This window comes from Ictalurus furcatus, chromosome 20, assembly GCF_023375685.1.
Source record: "Ictalurus furcatus strain D&B chromosome 20, Billie_1.0, whole genome shotgun sequence".
Taxonomy (NCBI): Eukaryota; Metazoa; Chordata; class Actinopteri; order Siluriformes; family Ictaluridae; genus Ictalurus; species Ictalurus furcatus.
This window is the reverse complement of record NC_071274.1, coordinates 4,714,802-4,738,577: the sequence shown is the minus strand read 5'-3', so window position 1 is coordinate 4,738,577 and position 23,776 is coordinate 4,714,802. Positions and strand designations below refer to the sequence as shown.

The 23,776-nt window shown below is 39.6% G+C and overlaps 3 protein-coding genes across 5 annotated transcripts; 1 reads left to right on the top strand and 2 right to left on the bottom strand.

The window, feature by feature from the left end:
* Positions 1–1,043: 1,043 nt before the first annotated feature.
* On the top strand, positions 1,044–9,403 carry otol1b (otolin 1b). Of its 2 annotated transcripts, XM_053651565.1 has the most exons (5): positions 1,044–1,365; positions 4,972–5,378; positions 7,183–7,272; positions 7,401–7,472; positions 7,565–9,403. In XM_053651565.1, exons 2-5 carry the CDS (start codon positions 4,979–4,981, stop codon positions 8,446–8,448), a joined length of 1,446 nt encoding a protein of 481 aa, XP_053507540.1. In that variant the 5' UTR covers positions 1,044–1,365; positions 4,972–4,978; the 3' UTR covers positions 8,449–9,403. The 2 variants fall into 2 exon arrangements, with proteins under 2 accessions (XP_053507540.1, XP_053507541.1); XM_053651566.1 differs by lacking the exon at positions 1,044–1,365 and having other exon boundaries at positions 4,840–5,378.
* Positions 9,404–9,502: 99 nt separating this feature from the next.
* On the bottom strand, positions 9,503–13,155 carry LOC128624165 (high affinity immunoglobulin gamma Fc receptor I). 2 transcript variants are annotated; one of them, XM_053651568.1, is made up of 6 exons: positions 13,066–13,155; positions 12,935–12,970; positions 12,381–12,680; positions 10,845–11,111; positions 10,243–10,570; positions 9,503–9,917 (listed from the first exon to the last, which is right to left on the bottom strand). In XM_053651568.1, exons 1-5 carry the CDS (start codon positions 13,088–13,090, stop codon positions 10,266–10,268), a joined length of 933 nt encoding a protein of 310 aa, XP_053507543.1. In that variant the 5' UTR covers positions 13,091–13,155; the 3' UTR covers positions 9,503–9,917; positions 10,243–10,265. The 2 variants fall into 2 exon arrangements, with proteins under 2 accessions (XP_053507543.1, XP_053507544.1); XM_053651569.1 differs by lacking the exon at positions 12,935–12,970 and having other exon boundaries at positions 13,066–13,105.
* A 193-nt stretch (positions 13,156–13,348) lies between these two features.
* rabgef1l (RAB guanine nucleotide exchange factor (GEF) 1, like) lies at positions 13,349–23,721 on the bottom strand. Its single transcript, XM_053651567.1, has 9 exons — positions 23,599–23,721; positions 22,335–22,527; positions 21,505–21,677; positions 18,922–19,094; positions 18,131–18,212; positions 17,860–17,992; positions 17,642–17,733; positions 16,935–17,191; positions 13,349–16,607 (listed from the first exon to the last, which is right to left on the bottom strand). Exons 2-9 carry the CDS (start codon positions 22,511–22,513, stop codon positions 16,269–16,271), a joined length of 1,428 nt encoding a protein of 475 aa, XP_053507542.1. The 5' UTR covers positions 22,514–22,527; positions 23,599–23,721; the 3' UTR covers positions 13,349–16,268.
* Positions 23,722–23,776: the final 55 nt, after the last annotated feature.

Below are 23,776 nucleotides of genomic sequence, written 5' to 3'. Positions count from 1 at the left end.
TTCTAAAAATTGTTCCTAATGTCCTAACGAGGACAGGATATAAATTTTTTTCTGCGTTGCCAAAGTCTAACCAATATCCCCCTCTAGTGGGTAAAGAAGTATTGGTAAAACTTTACAACAATAGTACATGAATCACTAATACTACCTCAATTAATACTTATATGAACTAATGATGAGTTAAGGTATGTACTAATCACGAACTAATAAAGAACTAATCTTATATGAATTCATGTGTGAGTACATGTTAGTACATGTTTGTTAGTTAATATATTAATTAACACGTAGGGGTAAACTAAATAAAACACTGGTTTTAAATGCTAATAGATAATAGCCTCTGCTAAATGAATACATGTTACTGTATTAATGTCACCCATGTGGGTAAAGGGGCAGTGCCCTGGAGCCTATAGCCACCCAGAGCACATATTAGTATAGAAATCTGAAGAGAAATGGATGGAGAATGATGCAGAATGGGTTGAGATGAAATTATTGGTGTTTATTATTAGTGCATCTTTCTTTGTTTGATAAGGAGGATCAGTGTAAATAATGAAAGTAATCCAGTATCATCCAGTGATGTTTGTGTACGCAGCTGCATATGGCAAATCATATAAACATTTTGAAATTATGCATGTTTAATTAATATTCTAAATTAAAGTTCTTATAGAGCATGTTTGATTTAGAAGGATATAGAAGTGTTTCACGGCAAGATCGTTCTTTATCACCTCTAGAAATAATCTTAAAGTAGAGTCAAGACAGATTTATTATTATTATTATTATTATTATTATTATTGATTCATCTCTGTATTTGGAGGATGGCGCAACAGTGAATAATAGTGAAATACGTTTTGTCTTTAATTAGATTTCAGACACACAAATTGCAAGATAAACCTCAGTCTCGAATTCTCGTATAAACTTTTCCCTTTTAATACATTATACATTAGAGGAGAGATGGATGGATGGAGGGAAAGAGAGAGAGAGAGAGAGAGAGAGAGAGAGAGAGAGAGAGAGAGAGAGAGAGAGAGAGAGAGAGAGAGAAGGATAAGCAGGTGAATGAAGTGCACAGTGCTCTGAGGGCCTGGGTCAGGTTTCTGGGTCACTCTCGGCAACAACACTTTGTTCAGATTCAGTCTGGGTGACTGCAGAGCACTGGGCCAGAACCAACATAGTCCACCCACTTCTGGGAAGTGTGTGTGTGTGTGTGACTAAGGAAAAAGAGGAAAAGTGGGTGACACTCCTCCTTTGGCAGGTATATCTTTATATCCAGTGCAAGAATCCTGATTAGAACATTTCCTCTCTCAGTTCTGGCCTTTAATCAGATGGAAATAGCTGGACTCACAGGAAAATAAGGCAGCACGATCTTGACATCCGGTAAATAGTTTTTCTAGATGCTTCTGAGTAATAGATCATTTCTGGAGACTATTATTACTGAGATTTAGACTAGATTGTATAATGTAAGATGTCAAATGGATAATGAAATGATATGCTAGTTGTTTCGGAAACACAGTGTTGAAATTTGAATATTGGCCATATTTTATAATTATGCTTAACACTTAATATGGAAATAAATTATTCCAGTGCATGATGTTATCTATTAAAGAACAACAAACCAGCATTACTATGATGCTAGGATATAACCAAAGACAGACACCTTCATCTTAGAGCAAGGTTCCTAGGTCATTTAAAACAAGTTTATTTATTTATTTTTTTTTTTCACAGATCTGTTTTCTTTTTGAACTAAAATCTACAAATTTGCTACATAGTGTATAGTAATAAATTACTGACAATGTTTTAAAGTTAATGTAGCTGTGCATGAGCTGTATATTACTTGTATCTTGGTTGTATCTGGTATGCTGTATATGTGTTACATTTTTCATCTATATCAATACATCCTGCTAACACAGTGTTGTCTGGCACACTATAAGGAAGATCAATATATATCTTTTTACACAACTTAGATCATTCAAACTATATTTTTATATGGATCTGTTTCTTCTTGAAATGAACAAGCTGGTTATATAATATTATTATTATATTATATTATATTATATATACATATATATAACATGTATATAACTCTAACACAGTCATATCGGAGATACATACGTGTTTTTAAAGCTTCTCAAATAAGGATGAAAATTAGACAGCATGGAGAGCCTGAGAAACAGAATGAGGTAGATGAAAAAGATAAAGAAATAGAATGAGGCTTTTTAGGCAATGGTTCAACAGCTACTCCTTTCTTTACAGGGTCATAGTGAACCCCATTAAGGGCTTACCACTCGAGCACAGCCTGAGCTGTTACTCTACCAGAGGCTAAACACACCTTGGGCTCGGATGGCAGAAATGCCCTCCCTTTACAAAAGGGGAAAGGGGCGCACATATGCAGACATATGCTCAGTGCACCTACACCTAGAGCACAATTCTTGTGCAAGTTTAAATATCTCAGTCAAAGACTTTTAGTCAAAATGATTTCTTCTTGTCAGCTTAGCTGGGTTGATGGAGCTGTATTGTGAGATAGGCTCTCACCTGTCTCACCCTATCTCTTCTCAAGGCTTGAGGGGTGCAGAGGTATGGGGGTGGCATGGGGACAAGATGAGAGCCTTCGCTAAGTGAAAGTGTTGAGTGGAAGGGAAGTAAACTGAGCACTATGGTTGAGGCTGTTGAATAGTGGAGTGATACCAATAGGTCAGTGTGCAGTAATACCCTCCGGAAGGACTCTTCAGTATCAGTACCTCTTATGCTATGCTTCCGATGTATATCGTTGAAAAGGGAACAGCTAGCATCCAATCTGTTAATTCATCAGTCAGTTTCAAGAGATTCTGCCGGTGATATATGGTTTAAAATTTTTGAATGGCTGTATTTTTAGTGTGTGTGTGTGTGTGTGTGTGTGTGTGTGTGTGATCTGTGGAATTTTCTCCTTTCTCAATATGGTCTTCATTCATTTTACCTGAACAGATGCTTCATTAGATAAGCTCTTTCCTCTGTTTAAAAAAAAAAAAAAAAAAAAACAGCTCAGGTTTAGGCTATGGTGAGATTATCAGTGCTCTTTTGGGCAAAAGCTTTTTTGGAGTAACACCAAATAGCTTGGAATAAAACTCTGATTCCCCGAGCTAACACATGGGGTGAATCTGAGACCCAAAACACAGGGAAGAAATAGCCAAGAGTTAAAATTAGACCTCAGGTGACTTTGTAGGTGTACAATTACTGACTGTTTCCATCTGTTGCTGTGCATGTGCACACCAACTCCAGTGCTTCAGTGTGAAGGTACCGTTATAGAGCCACTGCTGAACAGATATTAATTGGTGGACCATTCTCAGCATTACCAGCACAGCAGTGGCATTGAGGTGTTAAAAATTCCCAGTTATATACTATTCCCTCTGACACTTGTACTAGCAATATACACACTTATGCCATAGGTTATTGTATATCTACATGATGCATCTGTGTGCTGGCATGCTGGTATCTTAAAGGAAATTTAATGTTGTTTAAAGGAAAACGTGTTGGACCACTACAAGCCACCAGAACAGTTTCAGTGCACCTTACCATAAATTCTACAAGTCTGTGGAACTGTAATGTAGTGATGAACACCATTCGTCCAAAAGATATTCCCTCAGTCGGTGTTTTGAGAATGGTGGTAGAGAGTGCTCTCTAACACTTCCAAAATCCTTCATAGGTGGTCAATTAAGTTGAGATCTGGTCACTGCCAAGGTCATAGCATATGATTTACATAATTTTTAAACCAACCGGTGATCCCACATCCACAGTGTATATATATATATATATATATGTATGGACAATGGAGCATCCAATGCAATTGCAAAGTGAAACATCCTGCTTCAGTAACATGACATTGTTGCTGCTGAGTGCCCAAACCCTTAGCTTTGCTGCTTTAACCCTAAAGCTTGGCAGCAGTCCATTCATTGGGGTTTGGTAAAAGTGCTAAAGAAATTCTTCCCATATTGAATGACTAGTCTCATTGCCCTAAATCCAGCTGGCAAGCTGCATCTTTTTTCGTGTTGTTTTTTTTTTCTTCTTTTCTTTTTTGGCTGTCTACTAGATGGAGTGATTCATGAGGGTGCAGTATCCCATGTCACAAAAGCACGACACACATGAGAGGTAAAGAATCTTAGCCACTGTAGCAAGGTTTTGCATCGCCCAGTCTTGGAGCATTAGGATTAGAGAGTCCGTATTATCACCTCCTTATTAGGGGATATGCAATATCATTAATCAAAGCTATAATCTCAGATCTCTCTGGGACTAACTCAACAAGCAATTTACAAAAAAGACCAAAACCCACACACAAAAAAACTAATATAGTACTACAAGGCTGTATCCTGGACCAATATCCCTATTGTTAGTGAGTAAATGCAGACTGTAGGTTTTCGTTGTCAGTATAACACTTTATACTTTTATATTTTCTTTCAACCAGGCAAAAAAATGTAAAAATGATTTTAACATCAGATATCAATGTTATCATGACTAAGAATATGTTTGTATTTCAGAATTTGCATCTTCTATTGCATAATAAATTGTTGCCTGAAGAAAAATTTAAACATAAACATTCCTGAGTTTAAATATAGAACAAGTAATCATAAAGAAATATTTGGTTTTATTATTATTATTATTAAGGACAAAGCACACATCTGACATTTCTTAAACATCTTGAGATGTAATATGCAGTACTTTAACGCTTTGCACTTCATCACAGGTGACAGACCATTCAACACTGTTGAATTAATCAAATTTGTGTCAATAGATATAGAGCCCTTTATAGAGCCCTTTATGGTTCAGAGATTTTGGCAGCTAAGAACCATTAACTAGCCAAAGAACCATTCAGCAATCATTTTTAGTAAATTATTTAACTATAAGTTGGTCATCTCTCAAAATCTCCTATAGATCGGAGAAACACTATTGAGTTGTTGGGCATATAAAATGCATAATTCTAAGATAATTCTCAAATTTCTTCTTTATTTACAGGTCCACAATGACTGAACTCTGTCTTCAATCAATCTTTTTGGCAGTGACTGTACTGCTTTTGTCACCCATGAGCGATGCCATTAAGATAACCCCACGGCCTAAGTACCAATACACCAAGAAGCCTCCTCGAGAGTTGGCCCACACTACTGCGTATGTTGGAAAATCCACAGCCACAGCAAGGATAGTGGACTATACCAAGGCAAAAGACCGTGTTTCTTCTGTTATCACAGAGAGTACCACTGTCCCTGCTAATGCGTATGTAGGTTACCACCCAGACACCACAGTAGCACCCAACAGTGTGCAGGATAACTACACTCTGGACTATACAGAATGTTACCTCAACTTCTGCGAGTGCTGCCCTCCAGAACGTGGACCTGCTGGACCAAATGGTGAGATGGGGCCTCCAGGTTAGTGGATATATATTGTGTTTCCACTGTGTTTCCAGTTTATTAGATACTTGTCTCATTGGATTTTTCTTGAGAGTTTTATATGTTTAACATGCTTTCAACTTGGCTAAGAATCACATACTATCATAATATAAGGTAGTTTACCTGACTTGGTCAACCACATCTATGCAGTATTGTTTTGAAGAAAACGTTTAATTAATTTTAAAGATAATGGGAGTATATCTTGCTCTGAAAAGCTCGTTATGTCATTGTGTTCGTTGTGTGACATACAGAAGTATCAGATTTCAGCTTTTTAGGTTCCAATGTTTGTGGCGAAACAGATATAACAAAGATATCAGATGCTCCGTGAGATGTAAGTGGAGCATATACATCGATCAGCCATAACATCAATATTACCAGCCTAATATTGTCTAGATCCCCCTCGTGCCACCAAAACAGCTCTGACCCCTCGAGGTATGGACTCCACAAGACCTCTGAAGGTGTGCTGTGGTATCTGGCACAAAGACAGCAGCAGATTCAGCAGATCCAAGTGCTGTAAGTTGTAAGAGGTTGGGCCTCTACATATCGGACTTGTTTGTCCAGCACATCCCACGGATGGTCGATCGAATTGAACTGTGTGGAATTTGGAGGCCAAGTCTAATTGGGGCAGCTGTGGCTCAGGTGGTAGAGAGGGTTGTCCACTAATCGTAAGGTTGGCGGGTCGATTCCCCGCCCACGTGACTCCACATATCGAAGTGTCCTTTGGCAAGACACTGAACCCCAAGTTTCTCCCGATGGCAAGTTAGCGCCTTGCATGGCAGCTCTGCTACCATTGGTGTGTGTGTGAATGGGTGAATAAGACACAGTGTGAAGAGCTTTGGATAAAAGCGCTATATAAGTGCAGGCCATAGACCATAAGTCAACAAATTGAACTCTTTCTCATGTTCCTCAAACCATTCCTGAACAATTTTTTGCAGTGTTGCAGGACGCATTATCCTGCTGAAAGAGCCCACTGCTATTAAGGAATACCAGTGCCATGAAAGGGTGTACATGGTCTGTGACAATGTTTAGGTAGGTGATACACGTCAAAGTAACAGCCACATGAATGCCAGGACCCGAGGTTTTTCAGCAGAATATTGCCCAGAGTGTCCAACTGTGTCCCTCGACTTCCCAAATGAATCCTTGTGCCATGTCCACCTCATGCCCATTGAAGGAGCTTTCAGCAGTGGACAGGGGTCAGCATGGGCACTCTGACCAGTCTGTGGCTGTGCAGCCCCATACGCAGCAAGCTGTGATATTCTGCATATTCAGACACCTTTCTATCATAGCCAGCATTAACCTTTTCAGTAATTTGTGCTGAAGTAACTCTTCTGTGGGATTGGACCGGATGGGCTAGCCTTCATTCCCCATGCGCATCAATGAGCCCTGGGTGCCCATGACCCTGTTGCCGGTTCACCGGTTGTCCTTCCTTGGACAACTTTTGGCAGGGACTAACCACTGCATATCGGGAACACCCCCCAAGACCTACCGTTTTGGCGATGCTCTGACCCAGTCATCTAGCCAGCACAATTTGGCCCTTGTGAAAGTCACTCAGATCCTTATGCTTGCCCATTTTTCCTGCTTCCAGCACATTAACTTCGAGACTGACTGTTCACTTGCTGTCAAATATATCCCACCCCTTGACAGATGGCATTGTAACATGATAATCAATGTTATTCACTTCAACCTGTCAGTGGTTTTAATGTTATGTCTGATCAGTGTTTGTGACATTTATTATATGTGATTTACTTCAAACTTGAGCTAGGCTAATCTGTTTGATGTGTAGGACCTCCTGGTCGAAAAGGGGACCCGGGAATCAAAGGGGCTCTAGGACCAATAGGCCCAACTGGGATGCCAGGATTGAAGGGTGACAAAGGTGAGAATCATAAAAGACAGGTGAAATGATAAAATTTTGCAACTGCAGATGAGCTGTAACAAACCTGTAGCACTATAACGATAATGATATATTAGATCATATACATGTTCTCATTTGCAATGCTTTAGGAGAAAAGGGTGAGAAAGGAAGCAGTGGATTTGCAGGCTCTCCAGGCAATACAGGGAAGGCTGGACAGAAAGGTATATGTCCTACATTAATCTAACAATAAGATGTACAACATACTTATTATCACGAGACACACTGTATTACTTGCATTTTTAAATTTATACAGGTGATACCGGACTTAAAGGCGAAAAAGGTGCAGGTGGTATGCCTGGACTCAAAGGTGCTAAAGGTGACAAAGGAGAGCCTAGTGAAAATGTAACTAAAGGTGACAGAGGTGAGGCAGGAAAAGACGGCCTACCTGGACCACCAGGCATGATTGGAGACAAGGGCGAAAAGGGTGAAAGGGGAGAATGCGGACTGCTGGGAGAGAGAGGACAAAAAGGAGAACCAGGCGAACCTGGGCCCCCGGGTATGAGGGGCGATCCTGGCTCTTCAGGGCAACATGGAATGCATGGAAACCCTGGCATACCTGGAGAACGTGGTGAACCTGGGAGCCCAGGCATCAAGGGGGAGCCAGGACCAAGAGGTCTTGAAGGAGCTCCAGGTTTAAGAGGTCTAAGGGGACCAAAAGGTGAAAGGGGTCTTCCGGGAAAGCGTGGCGACCGTGGTCTTCAAGGTATAAAAGGGACAGCGGGTGACACTGTGGGGCATTTGCGCTCTGCCTTCAGTGTAGGTCTCTACCCAAGCAAGTCATTTCCACCCTCAGGCTTCCCAGTGCGCTTCGACAAGATATTCTACAATGGAGAAAACCATTACGATGTCGCCACTAGCAAGTTCAACTGTACTTACCCAGGGGTTTATGTATTCTCTTACCAGATAACTGTGAGAAACAAGCCTTTGCGTGCGTCACTGGTTGTGAATGGAGTGCGTAAGTTGCGTTCACGGGATGCACTTCAGGGCCAGGACATTGACCAGGCCTCCAGTCTGGTCCTTTTGAAGCTTGCTGCTGGAGACCAAGTGTGGGTGGAGACCCTAAGAGATTGGAATGGTGCCTATTCCAGCAGCGAGGATGACAGCACCTTTTCAGGGTTTTTGCTGTATCCTGACTGACATCAAAAACAAACCAGGGTCAGGTATTGCACTGAAATCCACATAACCATCATCTGTGAGATTGAGATACAGATTCAAGAAATGTGCTCGGGACTATTTTTTTTAATTCCATTCCTGCCCACACTTGAGGGAATTCTGACCAGTCCCTTCCACCCGCACAGACCCTCTTGACCCATCCTGCCATTTTTTTTTTTTGTTTCTACCTACCCGTGATATTTTCTAATGAACGTAATCGGTTCTGGTTCTCAAAATATAAGCAAAATTAGTACTTTAAACCATATATAAACTAACTAGGATGCAGCAGTTACTATGGATGAATGAATAAATGCTGGAAGTTCATTGTACAGTGCGCAAACCACTGCATCCAATATTAAAGAATGTGGTCATTCTTCCTACCACAATCTTCATATCTGAATGCCTGCTCCTGATCTCAGGAAAGTAAAAAAAAAATGCCTACTCCTATGACACGTTTTTTTTTGTTGTGTCCGGCGGGATCCCAGTCCTGATGCATACCCCTGAAACACTGTCTACTTAACCGTGTATCCGGTCGACATTCCCTACTACATCTTCTGTTCCTGTATTTTTATTTCAAATTCCTGTTATTTTTAGTCCGATGTGACTCCCTATCTTACCACCAACTTACTATACCCATAATCATTTTTGTGACTTTATTATTATTATTCTTTTTTAATTATGGAAAAAATATTAATTCCTTTTATTTTTATTATTTTTTTCCTTTCTATAAATCTCTAATATTTTTGTCTTAAGCAACTAAGCCTTGATAAACACCATACAATATAACCAATATGTCCATTTTTAGGCAATCTATGTATTATGTTCTGCATTAATTAGAACAATCAGAAGCTTGTTAGCCTACAAATATATACATTCATGCTGTATTCCCCCATATATGAAACAGTAACATTTGCTTTGAAATTTGTTTGACCAGCGTCCTATAAAGTCAGTGATCACCATCATCTTTACGTCACCAGTGATGTATTTCTTATTATAATTTTTTCCCCTTTAATAGCCCATGTTATAAAGTCTAGAATCATGTGTTCCATGTGTTTATTGATAGATTGTTAAAAAAAAAAAAAAAAAAAAAAAAAAAAACAACATTTATTACACATAGGTTCCAAAGTAAAATGGTATTGCATTTTAAGATTTAAATAAGCCAATCATGCATATGTATTCAAATCAAATAGGAAAACTGTTATTTAAGGATATATCTCTGTTCTTGTAAAATGAAATAAAAGGTATAAAAGTTTCTCAGATTCAAAATATAATTTGCATCATCAATCCAGTATATAACATACATTTAAAGGTCAGAATTGTGATCACATGGATGGGAGAAAGGCAGAAAACAGTGAACAATGCAAGAGTATTCTAAAATAGTGAAGAACTTGGATGATAGCTGAATAGCTGTGTTGCTTCGTGCATTCCAGGGCTGGAGCATTGGTACACTGGCTCTATTGGTAGCAAAAAAAAAAAAAAAAAAAGATACACTGTAAAAAAATTAAAATAAAAAATGGAACCTGATAGCATTTTAGTTTTATATTCTATGACATTATTATAGATTACCATAAAAAAGAAGTCATTTATTTTTTATGCACAGTTCCCAATCAGGGCTAAACAAAGCATTTTGAATGAGCTTGTACTACTTTCCTTACAGTGTGTACTTACAATGGATATAATAATCAAAATTATTATGTCTTGAAGACCTACACTAGAATAATGAGGTGTGTTAGATATTAAATAAATGTACTGCGACTAAAAATCCAAAAATCCTCTTACCTTAGAAACTTACATCCCAAGGTCTACAGGTTCACAGGAGGCAGGACCTTCAGGTTTACCTGGTTACTCCACCGCTCCACATTCAGAGCCCTTACACGGACTTTGCAGGTGTAGTTTCCGGTATGATTTATGTTCACCTCTGGGATGGCGTATGTGTCTCTGGCAGAAGCAGGTCCTAGCCTGTTGCCATTTTTTAAGTAGAAGTATTCTATATTCAGGCCTTGTTCTCTAGCATTTACTTTGGTAATACATCTGAATTCCACTTTGTTCCCACTCCTTACTCTACCCCGACCTCCGACAATCGTCATCGTGGGAGTTTCCAATATATCTGGGGTCAAACAGGGAAGAGAAGTTCTGTTATGTTATCAATTGGATGTTGATAACAGTGTATGAATGCTGCGCGAGTTAGCATGCACGATCATGCTTTCATCCGATCATCCATCACTTCTAGCTTCCCCACCGTCTTAGCAACTTTGTCACTTGGACTCAGACCTTACCGACATAAAACATCTGTGCTAAGGTTTTCTATGGGGCAGTTAAAGTGTATTATTTGATGGAGGATTTTTGTTTAGCTAGGAATCCATTAGATTAATTTGTCTTACCTAATACAGTCACATAAGAAGGCAGAGACTGGGAAGACTGATATTCCATGTTCTTAATCCATGTGGCCCTGCATGAGTAAATAGCAGCATCCTCAAGCGTGAGTTTGGTGAACACCACATCTGTGCCTTTCTGCTTATTGAACTCCACCCCATCCTTGTAGAAGATCACATGTGACAGGAGGGGGTCATCACGGACACGGCAGGTCAGAGTCATTGTTTCCTTAATAATTAATGGCTCAAATGGGGTTTGTAGGAGAACCCAACCACCTAGAGGAGAGTATAAATAATACTATATATACAGTATCTCACAAAAGTGAGTACACCCCTCACATTTTTATAAATATTTGATTATATCTTTTCATGTGCCAACACTGAAGAAATGACACTTTGCTACAATGCAAAGTAGTGAGTGTACAGCTTGTGTAACAGTGTAAATTTGCTGTCCCCTCAAAATAACTCAACACACAGCCATTAATGTCTAAACCGCTGGCAACAAAAGTGAGTACCCGCCTAAGTGAAAATGTCCAAATTGGGCCCAAAGTGTCAATATTTTGTGTGGCCACCATTATTTTCCAGCACTGCCTTAACCCTCTTGGGCATGGAGTTCACCAGAGCTTCACAGGTTTCCACTGGAGTCCTCTTCCACTCCACCATGACGACATCACGGAGCTGGTGGATGTTAGAGACCTTGTGCTCCTCCACCTTCCGTTTGAGGATGCCCCACAGATGCTCAATAGGGTTTAGGTCTGGAGACATGCTTGGCCAGTCCATCACCTTCACCCTCAGCTTCTTTAGCAAGGCAGTGGTTGTCTTGGAGGTGTGTTTGGGGTCGTTATCATGCTGGAATACTGCCCTGCGGCCCAGTCTCTGCTTCGAACTGCAGCTCCCGAGTGCTGGCAGCACTCATGCAGCCCCAGACCATGACACTTCCACCACCATGCTTGACTGTAGGAAAGACACACTTATATGACGCTGAGCACATGTACTCAACTTCTTTGGTCGACCATGGCGAGGCCTGTTCTGAGTAGAACCTGTCCTGTTAAACCGCTGTATGGTCTTGGCCACCGTGCTGCAGCTCAGTGTCAGGGTCTTGGCAATCTTCTTAGCCTAGGCCATCTTTATGTAGAGCAACAATTCTTTTTTTTTCAGATCCTCAGAGAGTTCTTTGCCATGAGGTGCCATGTTGAACTTCCAGTGACCAGTATGAGGGAGTGTGAGAGTGATGACACTAAATTTAACACAACTGCTCCCCATTCACACCTGAGACCTTGTAAGACTAAGTCACATGACACCGGGAGGGAAAATGGCTAATTGGGCCCAATTTGGACATTTTCACTTAGGGGTGTACTCACTTTTGTTGCCAGCGGTTTAGACATTAATGGCTGTGTGTTGAGTTATTTTGAGGGGACAGCAAATTTACACTGTTACACAAGCTGTACACTCACTACCTTACATTGTAAATGCACACACACAAATACATTCTTGTTAAATAGTTTGATTATTAAATTACATAACATTTAGTTCAAAAACATTTACCATCAACATGTATTTTAAGAGGGTCGCTTGGAATTGATGGCACTATATAGGGCCAAGCTTTTATCGCCTTCATTCCTTTACAGGTATAGTTTCCACTTTGCAGGACTTGTGCCTTGTTTAAACTGTACACTTCTGTGGCGCTCAAGAGTTCACCATCATGGAACCACTCATACGTCCAGTTGGATGAAGGCTCATCTGGGACACCGCAAGTCATCTGCACATCTTCCCCTGAGAACAGCCGCGGCTCTCCCAAACTCACTGTGGCTTTGGCTTTCACTGGGGGTGGTGTGGGATCTATATCTACAGTACATGTGTAAATTAAACAAATTATCCCGTGAGATCCGAAAGGTTTGCCAAGCGTATTGGTTACTAGCATCTACAGCAAAATGTAACACATTTTGGTTAACAAATTAACCAAAACGTAATTTCCACTCTTTTACAAAATCGATCCCTCTTTTTGAACATTAAGTGTGTAGCCAGCACTTAAATTCCTTTAAGCAGTTCCAATGACTGTTAGTAACTACTGTACTGTATTTACATGCCATAATACATACCATCCATCCTGACACATGCAAGCAATGTTATAAAAACTGCATAAAGAAAGAAAAAAAATGGATCAGCTTCAATATAAACCTCAAAATACTGCCATGATACGCATAGCTTCTTAATATTTGCATGCACTCACCCATGAAGATGTGGAAAAAGTGCATGGTGGTTGTGTTGCCTTTGGTTCTGTGATAAGTTTAAAACGGACTAGCTCTTTACATTCTGAAAGAGATCCAGAAACTCCCCCTTTTATGCTTCAATCGCACAAAAAAACAGGAAATTATCTCTTCCTTTACCGTAACAGAAAAAAAAGTCGGCTTCAGCAAAAAACACACTGTCACTTGCACAATCAGAGTGAAAGAATCGCTGGAAATGTCCGCTCAACATATTAAAAGCGAACTAAGCAAAACAACAAAACACAATTTATTCCTTCAATCATTCTCAGGCTTTAATTCTCAGTTTTTTTGTTTTAAAAAAGTTTCACTGCATAAATAGGCTTTTACAGTGAACTGCCAAACCTGCACATGGGCATAACCTAATAATGTTGCAGTAATATATGCAGTAGATGCATGTGGCAAAAATGTCTCGCAAATGACGATTTATTTTTAAGATACATACATAAATACATACAGAGTTCTGATGCACTCTACAGCGATCCATAATATACATCCATGCCCTTTAGCTACAGTTAGGTCATATATTATCAAGCATTTTGGCTCATAGACCTCAAGCATACTCTGAACAAACACTAGAGGAGGCATTCGGTGTTCATCTTACCCAGAATGTTACAAATACATCGATCTTAATAACGGAGGTTTGCGTCAGACAGCATCGGTATTGTGACCGGTATTAAAAATGACTGCTCTTTATCTCATACGCAGAATAAGCAAGACTTAGTAGTTTTTTTAAACGTCAAATCAGGAAAATTCAAGCCATTGCTACTGAATTTATTGGGCTACTAATTTCAGCAAATCCTCGTTAGTGGTCCAGTAAAAAAACTAAACAAAAGAAAAACAGAATCACTGTTTAACATCGCATTGTTTTTGACTGGTATCCTGAATGCTGCACTTAAATTGTAGTGTCTATTGAAGCAAGAAATACATGCGCTTTAGGGATGAGCTGGTGTTACGGAATTAAACCTGTTCACAGTGCATCATCAACTTCATAATTATAACACAATGCACAGTATGTGCATGTTGGACAAGATGGATTAAAATGACATAATGCTAAAATTATTATTCACACGGCTTGAAAGTTTATAATCCACTGAATAAATTGACTGCAAACCCACAATATCAATTAAATATTCTAAAAATAAATAACACGTAGTCCGTGGACAAGATAAAATCCTACATGAATTCAATCCGCTGTGCAGAAGAGGAAGGTATAAACCTGAATAATACTTAAATTCTAGATACTCGTATTTTTCGCATTAATAAAAAGGAACAATAAATGCATTTTGACTTGGCTTAGCTATGTGAAGCTGGTTTAGATACAGTTCCTTTCAACTGAATTTCCTTACAGCAAACAATGGGTAAGACCAAGGAATACCGAGGAATTTAAGTGCATAAATATAGCTACCTTAAGACAGTGAAAGTTACCATGGCAGAAAGGATGAGTGAGAGAGTCGGCCAACACTCATTCAATGGGCTGTGAATGCACACTGAGGTCATGTTAATAATAATAAACAGTCAAATGGTCCAGAATAACCTGCTCACTTGCCTTCCAGACATTGAATCGAACTGAAGCTATGTTTACTACGCAAATATTGTATGTTGCCTTATTAGAAACTTTTAATATTCCATAGATACAGTGTCCTCCACTCATATTGGCACGCTTGGTTAATATGAGCAAAGAAGGCTGTGAAAAAGTGTCTTTATAGTTTAACCTTTTGATATTTTGTTCAGAAAAATACAATGCGCTCATGGATATCAAACAATTGCAAACATAACACAGGTTTATGCAAAAAACAAAACAAAAAAAACTTTGTTAAATATAGGTGTGCGACAATTATTGGCGCCCTTTTAGTCAATACTTTGTGCTACCTCCCTTTGCAAAGATAACTGAGTCTCTGAGTCTTTGCTCTGATGAGGTTGGAGAATACATGGCAAGGGATCGGAGACCATTCGTCCATACAGAATCTCTCCAGATCCTTCAAATTTCGAGGTCCATGCTGGTGGACTCTCCTCTTCAGTTCATTCCACAGGTTTTCTATGGGGTTCAAGTCAGGGGACTGGGATGGACATGGCAGGACCTTGATTTTGTGGTCAGTCGATTGTGATGTATGTTTTGGTGTTGATTTGTGATGTATGTTTTGGATCACTGTCCTGCTGGAAGATCCAACCACGGCCCATTTTAAGCTTTCTGGCAGAGGCAATCAAGTTTTCATTTAATTTTTTTTTGATAGACCTGTGTTGTGTTTGCAATTGTTTGATATCCATGAGAGCAGAGTTTTTGTAAACAAAATATCAAAATGTTAAAAGATAAAGACAATTTTTCACAGCGTTCTTTGCTCATATTTACCAAGGGTGCCAATATCAGTGGAGGGCACTGTACATGTTTCTTCAGTAATTGTAAAAATGTACAGAACAAACAGATTTTCTTTCTTTCTTTCTTTTTTTAAAACCTTTTACTTATTTTTTTTTCTAATTCTAGAGTTCATGAACTGCAGTGGAGCTTACTTCTTGTCACCATGCAGCCTGCTACCTTTACAGGAGCAATTTATCATTTTTAAAGCCCGTAGCTACCTGCCTGAATAAATTAAATGAACCTTTTCAGAGTGTCAGGGGGCGGAGCTAATTTCGGGAGGGGGGGGGCAAAAAAAAGAAAAAAAAAAGAAAAAAAAAGAGCCATAGTGAACTAAATAGATCTGTTAAAAGGCAATTTTGTGAATCAAATTTTTTTTCCTGAAGTATAACTCAAATGATATGTTTATAGGTTTACAGTAACGCTTTTAATTATTACATACTGCACCTTTAACTTTTACAATTATTTTGCTTCACGTTGCCCATGCCTGTCAAACATAGTGACAGAAAGTTAGCTAGCCATTGGAAAACCTCGTGTGCTGTCACTCTAGAGTGTTGGCTAACTCGATCATAAAATATGAAGTTTTACCGGAAACGTAAATGCTGAGAGTGCTGAGCTCAGCTGTAACAGAATAAACATGTGCAAATCCCTTTCCCCAAATAACGGAAAGATAAGGAGACAGATTGCTGATTAAGTGAGGATGCCATCTCCCACTTCGTATCAGCTTGCAGTCAGTAGGGCCCACACACAGGAGCATGTTAAATACCAACAGTCAATTACAGAGGAACTCAGTGGGTGGTGCGATCTGGTACAGAGCTACCCAGCAAAAACCTGAGGCTGTAGAGGAGGCGGTAGCCCCTCGCTGTCTACATTGTCCGAGTCGATCGCAGAGGTGGACGGAGCGCAAGAGTCCAGGTGAAGCCCATCCAGGACATCCTGAACAGAGGCCTCCACTCCATCTCCCCAGTCGATGAGGTCGTTCTCCGGCCTGTCCGCTCTGGGGCCACTACGTGATGAAGAGGACGAGGAAAAAGAGATTCCAGGGGCCTGTGGCCTGTCAGGGGACGCCTGGTCAGACATGTAGAGTTCAAATTCCTCTGGACTCAGGTTTAGAGACTGAGCATCCAGCTTCTCTATGAAAGCTATGGCACAGCACTAAATGAGAACCAACACAGATAGAGAGATAGACATTCAGTCAGGCACTGTTTAACATGTTTCTCATGGGCACGTCTTGAACTTACAAACCAATTACCGTAATAACGTTTATATTAGAGTATTATAAATAGTGCTCAAAACGTACACCCACACCAAAATAAAGGCGATATATATTTGAGATACCAAAAAGTGACCCCAAAATTCATTTTTATTAAAATGCTATTATAATAGAACTAGGGATACGTCACATGCCAATCTCGCTTCCTTTTCCAGTTTACAGTGTTCCTGTTGAAATATTCGCGAGCAGAGTTTAAGTTAAAGGCGCACCAGGTTGGTGAAGTAATATCCATCCTCGCCGCTCATGAGGCGCCTGGGGTTGCAGAAGCGGGTGATGTACTGGATGTTGGACTGCAGCCGGGGCGGGTTGGCCTTCAGCACCACGTAGATGAGCGCCGGGAGGAAGTCGTCAGCCGACGCAGCCTCTCTCTTGCTGCGCTTAATTGCGCTGAAGATGTGCTTACTGCACCTGGTGACGTAACCCAGCTTATCCCTGGGCACACGCTTGGAGTCCATCTCAATTATATCTGTAGCAAGGAGCATTAAAAAGCCGTGCTTAGTGGGGCTTTGTATGGATCATCCCAAAACAAAGTGAGAAACATCATCAAGAAACAGAACACCTAATCATATCACCATACACCCGCACCTACAGTATAACCACACTAAAGAATGTTGATGGGGAAAAACAAAACAAAACTATGGAAACAGTGAGTTTGCTTTAAGTTAGAATAAGCAATATAAAACCCAAAACAGCTGTGACATGTTAACTCTTAACTGATAACAGGAACTAATGCGTTTTGTGAAAAGTTCCACAACTTTAAACGTAACTAAAAATGGACAGGTGTGGTTGTTCTTTAATAGGTATACAACTGCTTTGCATTGTGATGTAAGAGAAATAAAATACTTCATGGTGGTTAAAGTAACTCTACTTTGGAACAGACTGCATCACACCATTCCATCAACAACGGATACCTTACCAGTAATGGCCTTATCCAGACTGTCCGACACTGCAGGGATCTCCTCTTTTAGTGGAGCGCACAGCATCTGAACCGTAACCCAGTGCAAAGCCCTAAACATACACACATGCTTTTAATTAGACTCTCAACTAAAATACACAATGAAGGAAAATGACAATTAGTAGATTTGCTGACGAAATAAGTGTGTGATTGGCCACTGCTGTCCTCTAATGTCCCACCTGATTCTCTTCTGGATGGCCAAGTCTTTGACCTCATCGTCTGCGGATTCAGGACAGAAGGCCTGTTCATACAACTGCAGCGTTATGTACTTCTCCACTTCATCCATTATTACCTCGATTCGCTCTGGACTCCCTGTCACACACACACACACACACACACACACCCAACAACACACAACACATGAACAATCCCATTCATAATCATCTGATCTATAAACCCTTTAATAACGTTTGGCTTTAATGCTATGTTTTAACTTTGTATTCTCAGTACCTTTGTAGACAGTGTGTAATCGGTCAGACAGGTTCTGGTAAAAGTCTTGCACAGATTCTGAGAGATCCTCCGCGCCAAGATCCTGAAAGAAATGTCAGAGAAACACACGCATGTCAACTAGCAAGCAGATATCAGGCATTGTATTCAAACTGCATCAGACTAAAGTGTTAATTGTAAATGTACATGAAATAACTTGAATATAGTACCCATGATACACTGTAGCAACAATGATGATAACCAAATATGAATACATCTTTGGAACAAGCAGATAATGTGTTCTAAACAGATATGAATAGAGATACAAATAGGAGTCTTTTTCTTCCACGTTACATTAGGCTGAGACTAGAGGTGTGCATCAGAACCAAAAAAAAAAAAGGTCGCAAGATATGAAGCTTGCTGCACAACCATGTGGTATTGCATGTTGCATCATTGTTCATTCATTCATTCATCCTTAATAGCTGCCTGGTCAGGGTCACAGTGACTTAATATTAGGCTACTATTTTGTTTATATTTTGGGAAGTAGACCCAACTAAGCTCATTAGAAAATACTGCTGGCAGGTATGAACACAATTCTACATATTTGTTAATTAAAAAAAATAAAATCTAAATAAATAAACAAACACACACCTGTTTTAGACCACACCCACTTTGGGTTTAAATCCAAATACAGATACGGATATTTGGAGCACTAAGCAGATACATATGCAGATTGTTGCATTGAGTTGCACCCCTAATAAACAGAATTCGCCTCCTTTAAATAAAAAAAAAAAAGCTGAATACAATTTAAGTACCTTCTTGTAAGCTACACTGTGACAGAACGAATGGCACTGTTTAAAAATATCCCGTCCAGGCTTTTGCACGGTCTTCAGGAAATCGATGAACTGTCTTGTGGCTTGGTCTGGTTCTACAACAGGCTGCTGGCTGATGGAGGTGGTGGGAGCTGGCTGGCTGGGAACATTAACATCTGATGGGGGGAAAAAAAAAACCCAAGCAGTTCATCATATATTGTATTATCCCTTACCGCTTAATACCACCAAAGCACGTTAGACAATAATACATAAACAAGCAGGCTCTCTTAACGTTCTGAAAGCACCTATGGGTGTAAGCTACCAAAATAATGATGGTACATTACGTATCTGGGTTAAAAAAAAATACAAATATTTTACTGAATATTGATGTTGTCAGTATAGAATGCCAGCAACTGTCATTTCCTTATATGACGGCCATTTTATAAATGCTTTATAGAAAAATATATATATATAAAACATGTCTAATGATGCCACACGCCTTTTCGAGGCTTTTTATTTTTTAAACACAACAGGAAATAAAGTGTCATTCAACTAAAATGGCAAAGAATGCTGACAGTGCAGGGGCATGAACTTCTGTATGTATGCGCACACACACACACACACACACACACCCTTTCCCTTACAGCTCTTGAACAGATAAGCAAAACACACGTCCAGATTTATCTTTCCAGTAGGAATGCTGTTGTGGAAACTTTATCATCACTTCTCACACGATTTAATCAGACTAACAAAGCAGCACTCTGTACGTAACACTGCTGCACACTACTGACTGATAACACACATGATCCAGCATGAACATATCCAACACCCAACCCCCGTCCCCCAAGACAGAGAGGGTCAATGAAGTCAATGAAGACATTTAAATACTACGACACCACAATTCGTCTACTCCATTAATGCTGCAAAGACAAATCACAGGTTTATTATTAACGCACTTGGTCTAATATGTTCTTAGTTTCTATAGTAACTGCTCATACACAGGGACTTACATATAGGCGTGGCACATAATCTACAGTGCTGTGAAAAAGTATTTACCCTCATCCTGATTTCTTCTGTTTTTGTGTGTCTCATACTAAAGATATTTCAGAAATGAAAACAAAATCGAAGATAAAGCAAAGGCAATTAACGTGAACATTAAATGATAATATTATTTATTGAAGCAAAAAAAAAAAAAAGTTATCCAATAACAACTGGACCTGTGTGGAAATGTATTTGCCTCCATCGTTACTAATTCCCCAAATCGATGAAACTGCATTTATAATGGGGTTCAGCTGGACTAGACTTGCTTGTATTTCCTCATTTGTAAGTCGCTTTGGATTCAAAGCACTGCAAGTCTAATAATAATAATAATAATAATAATAATAGTACATGGTTTCTTAAAATGTTGTCACAGATTCTCCGTTTTTTGCAGTTCTCATGGCAAAAAGCACAACAGCGGGTTTATGTCCTGTCACTGGTTTGCTATCCAGCTGTGTTCAGCTGTTTTGTGTTAGTTTTTGATTAGTTCTGCTGGGTCAGAATTCAATGTCTCAGTATACTTTCTGGTTTTGAATAACGCCTGTTTCTCTCATTTTTGAGAACAGATTATGCTTGTTTTGTGTCGCTTGCCTGTGTTTTGACCCCTGCTAAGGATACAGATTACGATCTTTGGATTTTCCCTTAATACATGCCAAGCATCCTCGCCCATAGCTTCTCTAATTCGCCCGTGCATTACAAACCTGTTGTTATTCAACAAAGAAAAATATAATCATTAACATAGTGAAGAAACTCTTCAAGACAGAGGACTCTTTGTGGTTTCTCTTTATTTTTTTTTAAATATATTTTTGTCTTATTAGCTTCAAGACAAAGTTAGGGAATGACTGCTAATGGCTGCTCTAAAATAACAGATAACAGGAACTAACTTGTTTCCACTTCTAACTTAAAATGTAACTACAAATAGGCCTAGATAAAATGTACAATGTGATATTCTTTATTAAATAAAAATACTAGGGCCAAAAATTGCTGTGGTAGAAGAGAAACAACACATGTTAGGATGTGCTGCTAGTAGAGAACAATCATTGATATTTATTTTCCTTTAATAGCATACTCCCAAGTGTTTTATTCCTTACACAATAGAGTCATGAACACATTTATAAAAGATACATATAGATAATAGTACCAGCGTAATGAGGGCCCTTATTCTTATGTGTGAGGATTCTGGCATCAGCATTTTAAATGCATTGTACAGAAGTATTAGAGCTCTTGAGTCAGACAGATAAGGCAGAATTACAGTAATCCAATCTAACGGACACAAAAGCATGTCAACCCTCTCATGATCACAAGCGGACAGAACGTCACAATCCTTAAAGACAATACAGTGAGCTGTTTTACAGACATTACTCATGTGCTTTTTACACAAGGTGTTGTCAAAAATGACTCACAGATTCTTCAAATTTAGAGAGACAACATCTTCATTTCATGTCTCATCTGGAATAACCAGAACGTCCATCTTATATTCGTCTAATCAAAAAAATTTGTAATGTTAACAGATTATATCTTCGAAAAAAAACAACACCACAGACTTACCTCTCCCTAGGGTCGTCTTTGCAAGTGTGGAGAAAAATTTCTTTCCTGCGGGGACAGTGAGTGGTTTTTGACTATTCCTTTTCTCTTCTGGTTTGCTCAGCTGGGTGGACGAGTTCCCTGACCGCGCCCCCGCGTTGCTGCCTGCATAGGTTGCCTCTTCTTCTCTTTGTAGTCTGGTTGACAAAAAAAACAAAAAACAAACACAAGAACAACAACAAGAATAAAACAATATACACAAGAAGTCACGCATAGCATAAAACTACAATACAAAAAAACCACATGTGTGGAGAGTATGAGGCTGTACAATATCCACTTTATATAAATGTGATAAATGTGGCTAGGTGTTTTTTTTTTATGACAAATGCACATATCTTCAATCCATTTCCCCTTATTTATCTCCCCAACTTGTTCACCTGCCAAATCCCCCCCCACCAACCAGTCAGCTCTCCCCTGTCAGCTACCAATCAGGGAGGGTGAAAGCTAAGACATGCTTCCTCCAAGAAACGTGAAGCCAACCAGCTGTATCTTTATGAACTGCTGTTCATGCTGTGTCACAGGACAGCGTAACACACTTGAAAGAAAACGCTATATGCCGTCTTCCACATACATGGGCTCACAGGCACCCATGATTGGTCAGTGTCACTGTGACTGACAGGTGAGAGAGAGTTAGTAAGCCATCCTGCCTACCCAGAGAGTACGGGCAATTTTGGTCTCTCGTCCCCTGGTCACAGACAGCTGCATCATTGTCGGGCTTTGAACTCAATAAGGATAATGACATGAAGTCATTCCTTGTTTGACCCTCTCCTTTCCTCAGCCACATTTAATCTCACCTCTCTGCTAGCGCGTGGTCCTCCTCAATCTGCTTGGATCGATCTTTCTGGTTCTCCTCACGCCAACATTTGGAGCAGAAACCTCCCCAGGCTGAGTTACCAAAAAACCCGCAGCCTTTCTTGCAGAGCAGGGCTGCCTGATCCACGTAGATTCCTCGCCGTTCAGTTTTTGAACTCATTCTTCTTTGTACACCTGCGTAGGGAAAAACCAGACTACAGTAAGCTTTGACAGGAAGCAATGTCATAGATCATCATAATAAATTATCATATATTGATACTATAAGACGCAAATGTAATCAACGCAATCGTAATTAAGCGTTATTATAAAAAGTGAACAGCCATCAAGTCCATTTCTGTATATTACAATGGCTCACAATATTGCACAGTATCAGGATTTCGATTCGAAAGATTCGATTCATAGAGTCAATCCGGAGTCGGTTGAAAGATTCAGAGTCAATTCTACCCAGTAAAACCGATTCGGCTCACATATGAAATAATGTGAGAGTAGGAGAGAACGGTGGCTGTCTAAAAAGCTTTCACTTATACCAGAAGCATCTGCAATCTTGTAGTATTTGCATCGAAAATGAGTAAAAACGTTGCTTGTTTGTGTGGTATCGACTCCGGAGATTATCAACACCAAGAAACTGAAACCGAACAAGCTAACAGAATACAATACACAATAGAATAGAATAGAATATAAAACACAATAGAATAGAATACGCAATAGAATGCAATAACAATACACACGGTATAAAAATGATAACTTTTCGTGTAGACAAAAAGAATTTACACGAGCTAATGCTACATATCGTTGACATTAGCCGCATCCCAAATACTTCCCTATTGGACAGGTAGTGCACTAACTAGGCTGAGTGGAGGAGTGATGACAGCACGGCCTGTGTAGTAGTGTATACGTAGTAAGCGTTCATTTGGAATTCAGCCGCTTGACAGATTCAGAACAACAACGTTAAGCGTTACTGATGACAACATATACATATTGCTAGCTAATTCTATCAAAGTTTTACTTGGATAGTCTGTGTGGTTTAAAGAAGGTCAGCGGACCAATAGATAAACAGTTAACATTTGCTCAGAAACACGATATCATTATGTTTTCCTCCCTTCTTCTTCGTCTATCAGCGAACACTCGCTAGCCAGGAAACAACCCAGCTCACCTCTGTTAGGTGGAATAAACTAATAATAAAACAATATACAAGCCGACACCACAAACAGGCTTAACATTAATTAGTTAACATCTTGTAATTACCGGACACACCAAACGCTGTCAATCAATTTTTCTCCACACTCATAAAATTATAAAGATCGCCTGAAAGTCAGCCAAGACAGTCAACACAGCTGTTTCCATTTCCTGTGTGTCACTCAACACAGCCTGTCAAAATAAAAGTCGACCATGTACATTGGCCGTGTCCGAAATGGTATAGTAC

What these genes read in the sequence shown, in the direction of transcription:
- otol1b (XM_053651565.1), top strand. Translation starts at nt 4,979, where the DNA reads ATGACTGAACTCTGTCTTCAATCAATCTTTTTGGCAGTGACTGTACTG. An exon ending in TGGTGAGATGGGGCCTCCAG is followed by an intron (nt 5,379 to 7,182) that starts GTTAGTGGATAT and finishes TTTGATGTGTAG; the next exon opens with GACCTCCTGGTCGAAAAGGG. An exon ending in AGGGAAGGCTGGACAGAAAG is followed by an intron (nt 7,473 to 7,564) that starts GTATATGTCCTA and finishes AAATTTATACAG; the next exon opens with GTGATACCGGACTTAAAGGC.
- LOC128624165 (XM_053651568.1), bottom strand. Translation starts at nt 13,090, where the DNA reads ATGCACTTTTTCCACATCTTCATGG. An exon ending in TGCATGTGTCAGGATGGATG is followed by an intron (nt 12,681 to 12,934) that starts GTATGTATTATG and finishes CATGTACTGTAG; the next exon opens with ATATAGATCCCACACCACCC. An exon ending in TCTTAAAATACATGTTGATG is followed by an intron (nt 11,112 to 12,380) that starts GTAAATGTTTTT and finishes ACTCTCCTCTAG; the next exon opens with GTGGTTGGGTTCTCCTACAA.
- rabgef1l (XM_053651567.1), bottom strand. Translation starts at nt 22,513, where the DNA reads ATGAGTTCAAAAACTGAACGGCGAGGAATCTACGTGGATCAGGCAGCC. An exon ending in AAAGACGACCCTAGGGAGAG is followed by an intron (nt 19,095 to 21,504) that starts GTAAGTCTGTGG and finishes TCCCCCCATCAG; the next exon opens with ATGTTAATGTTCCCAGCCAG. An exon ending in ACAGTGTAGCTTACAAGAAG is followed by an intron (nt 18,213 to 18,921) that starts GTACTTAAATTG and finishes CATTTCTTTCAG; the next exon opens with GATCTTGGCGCGGAGGATCT.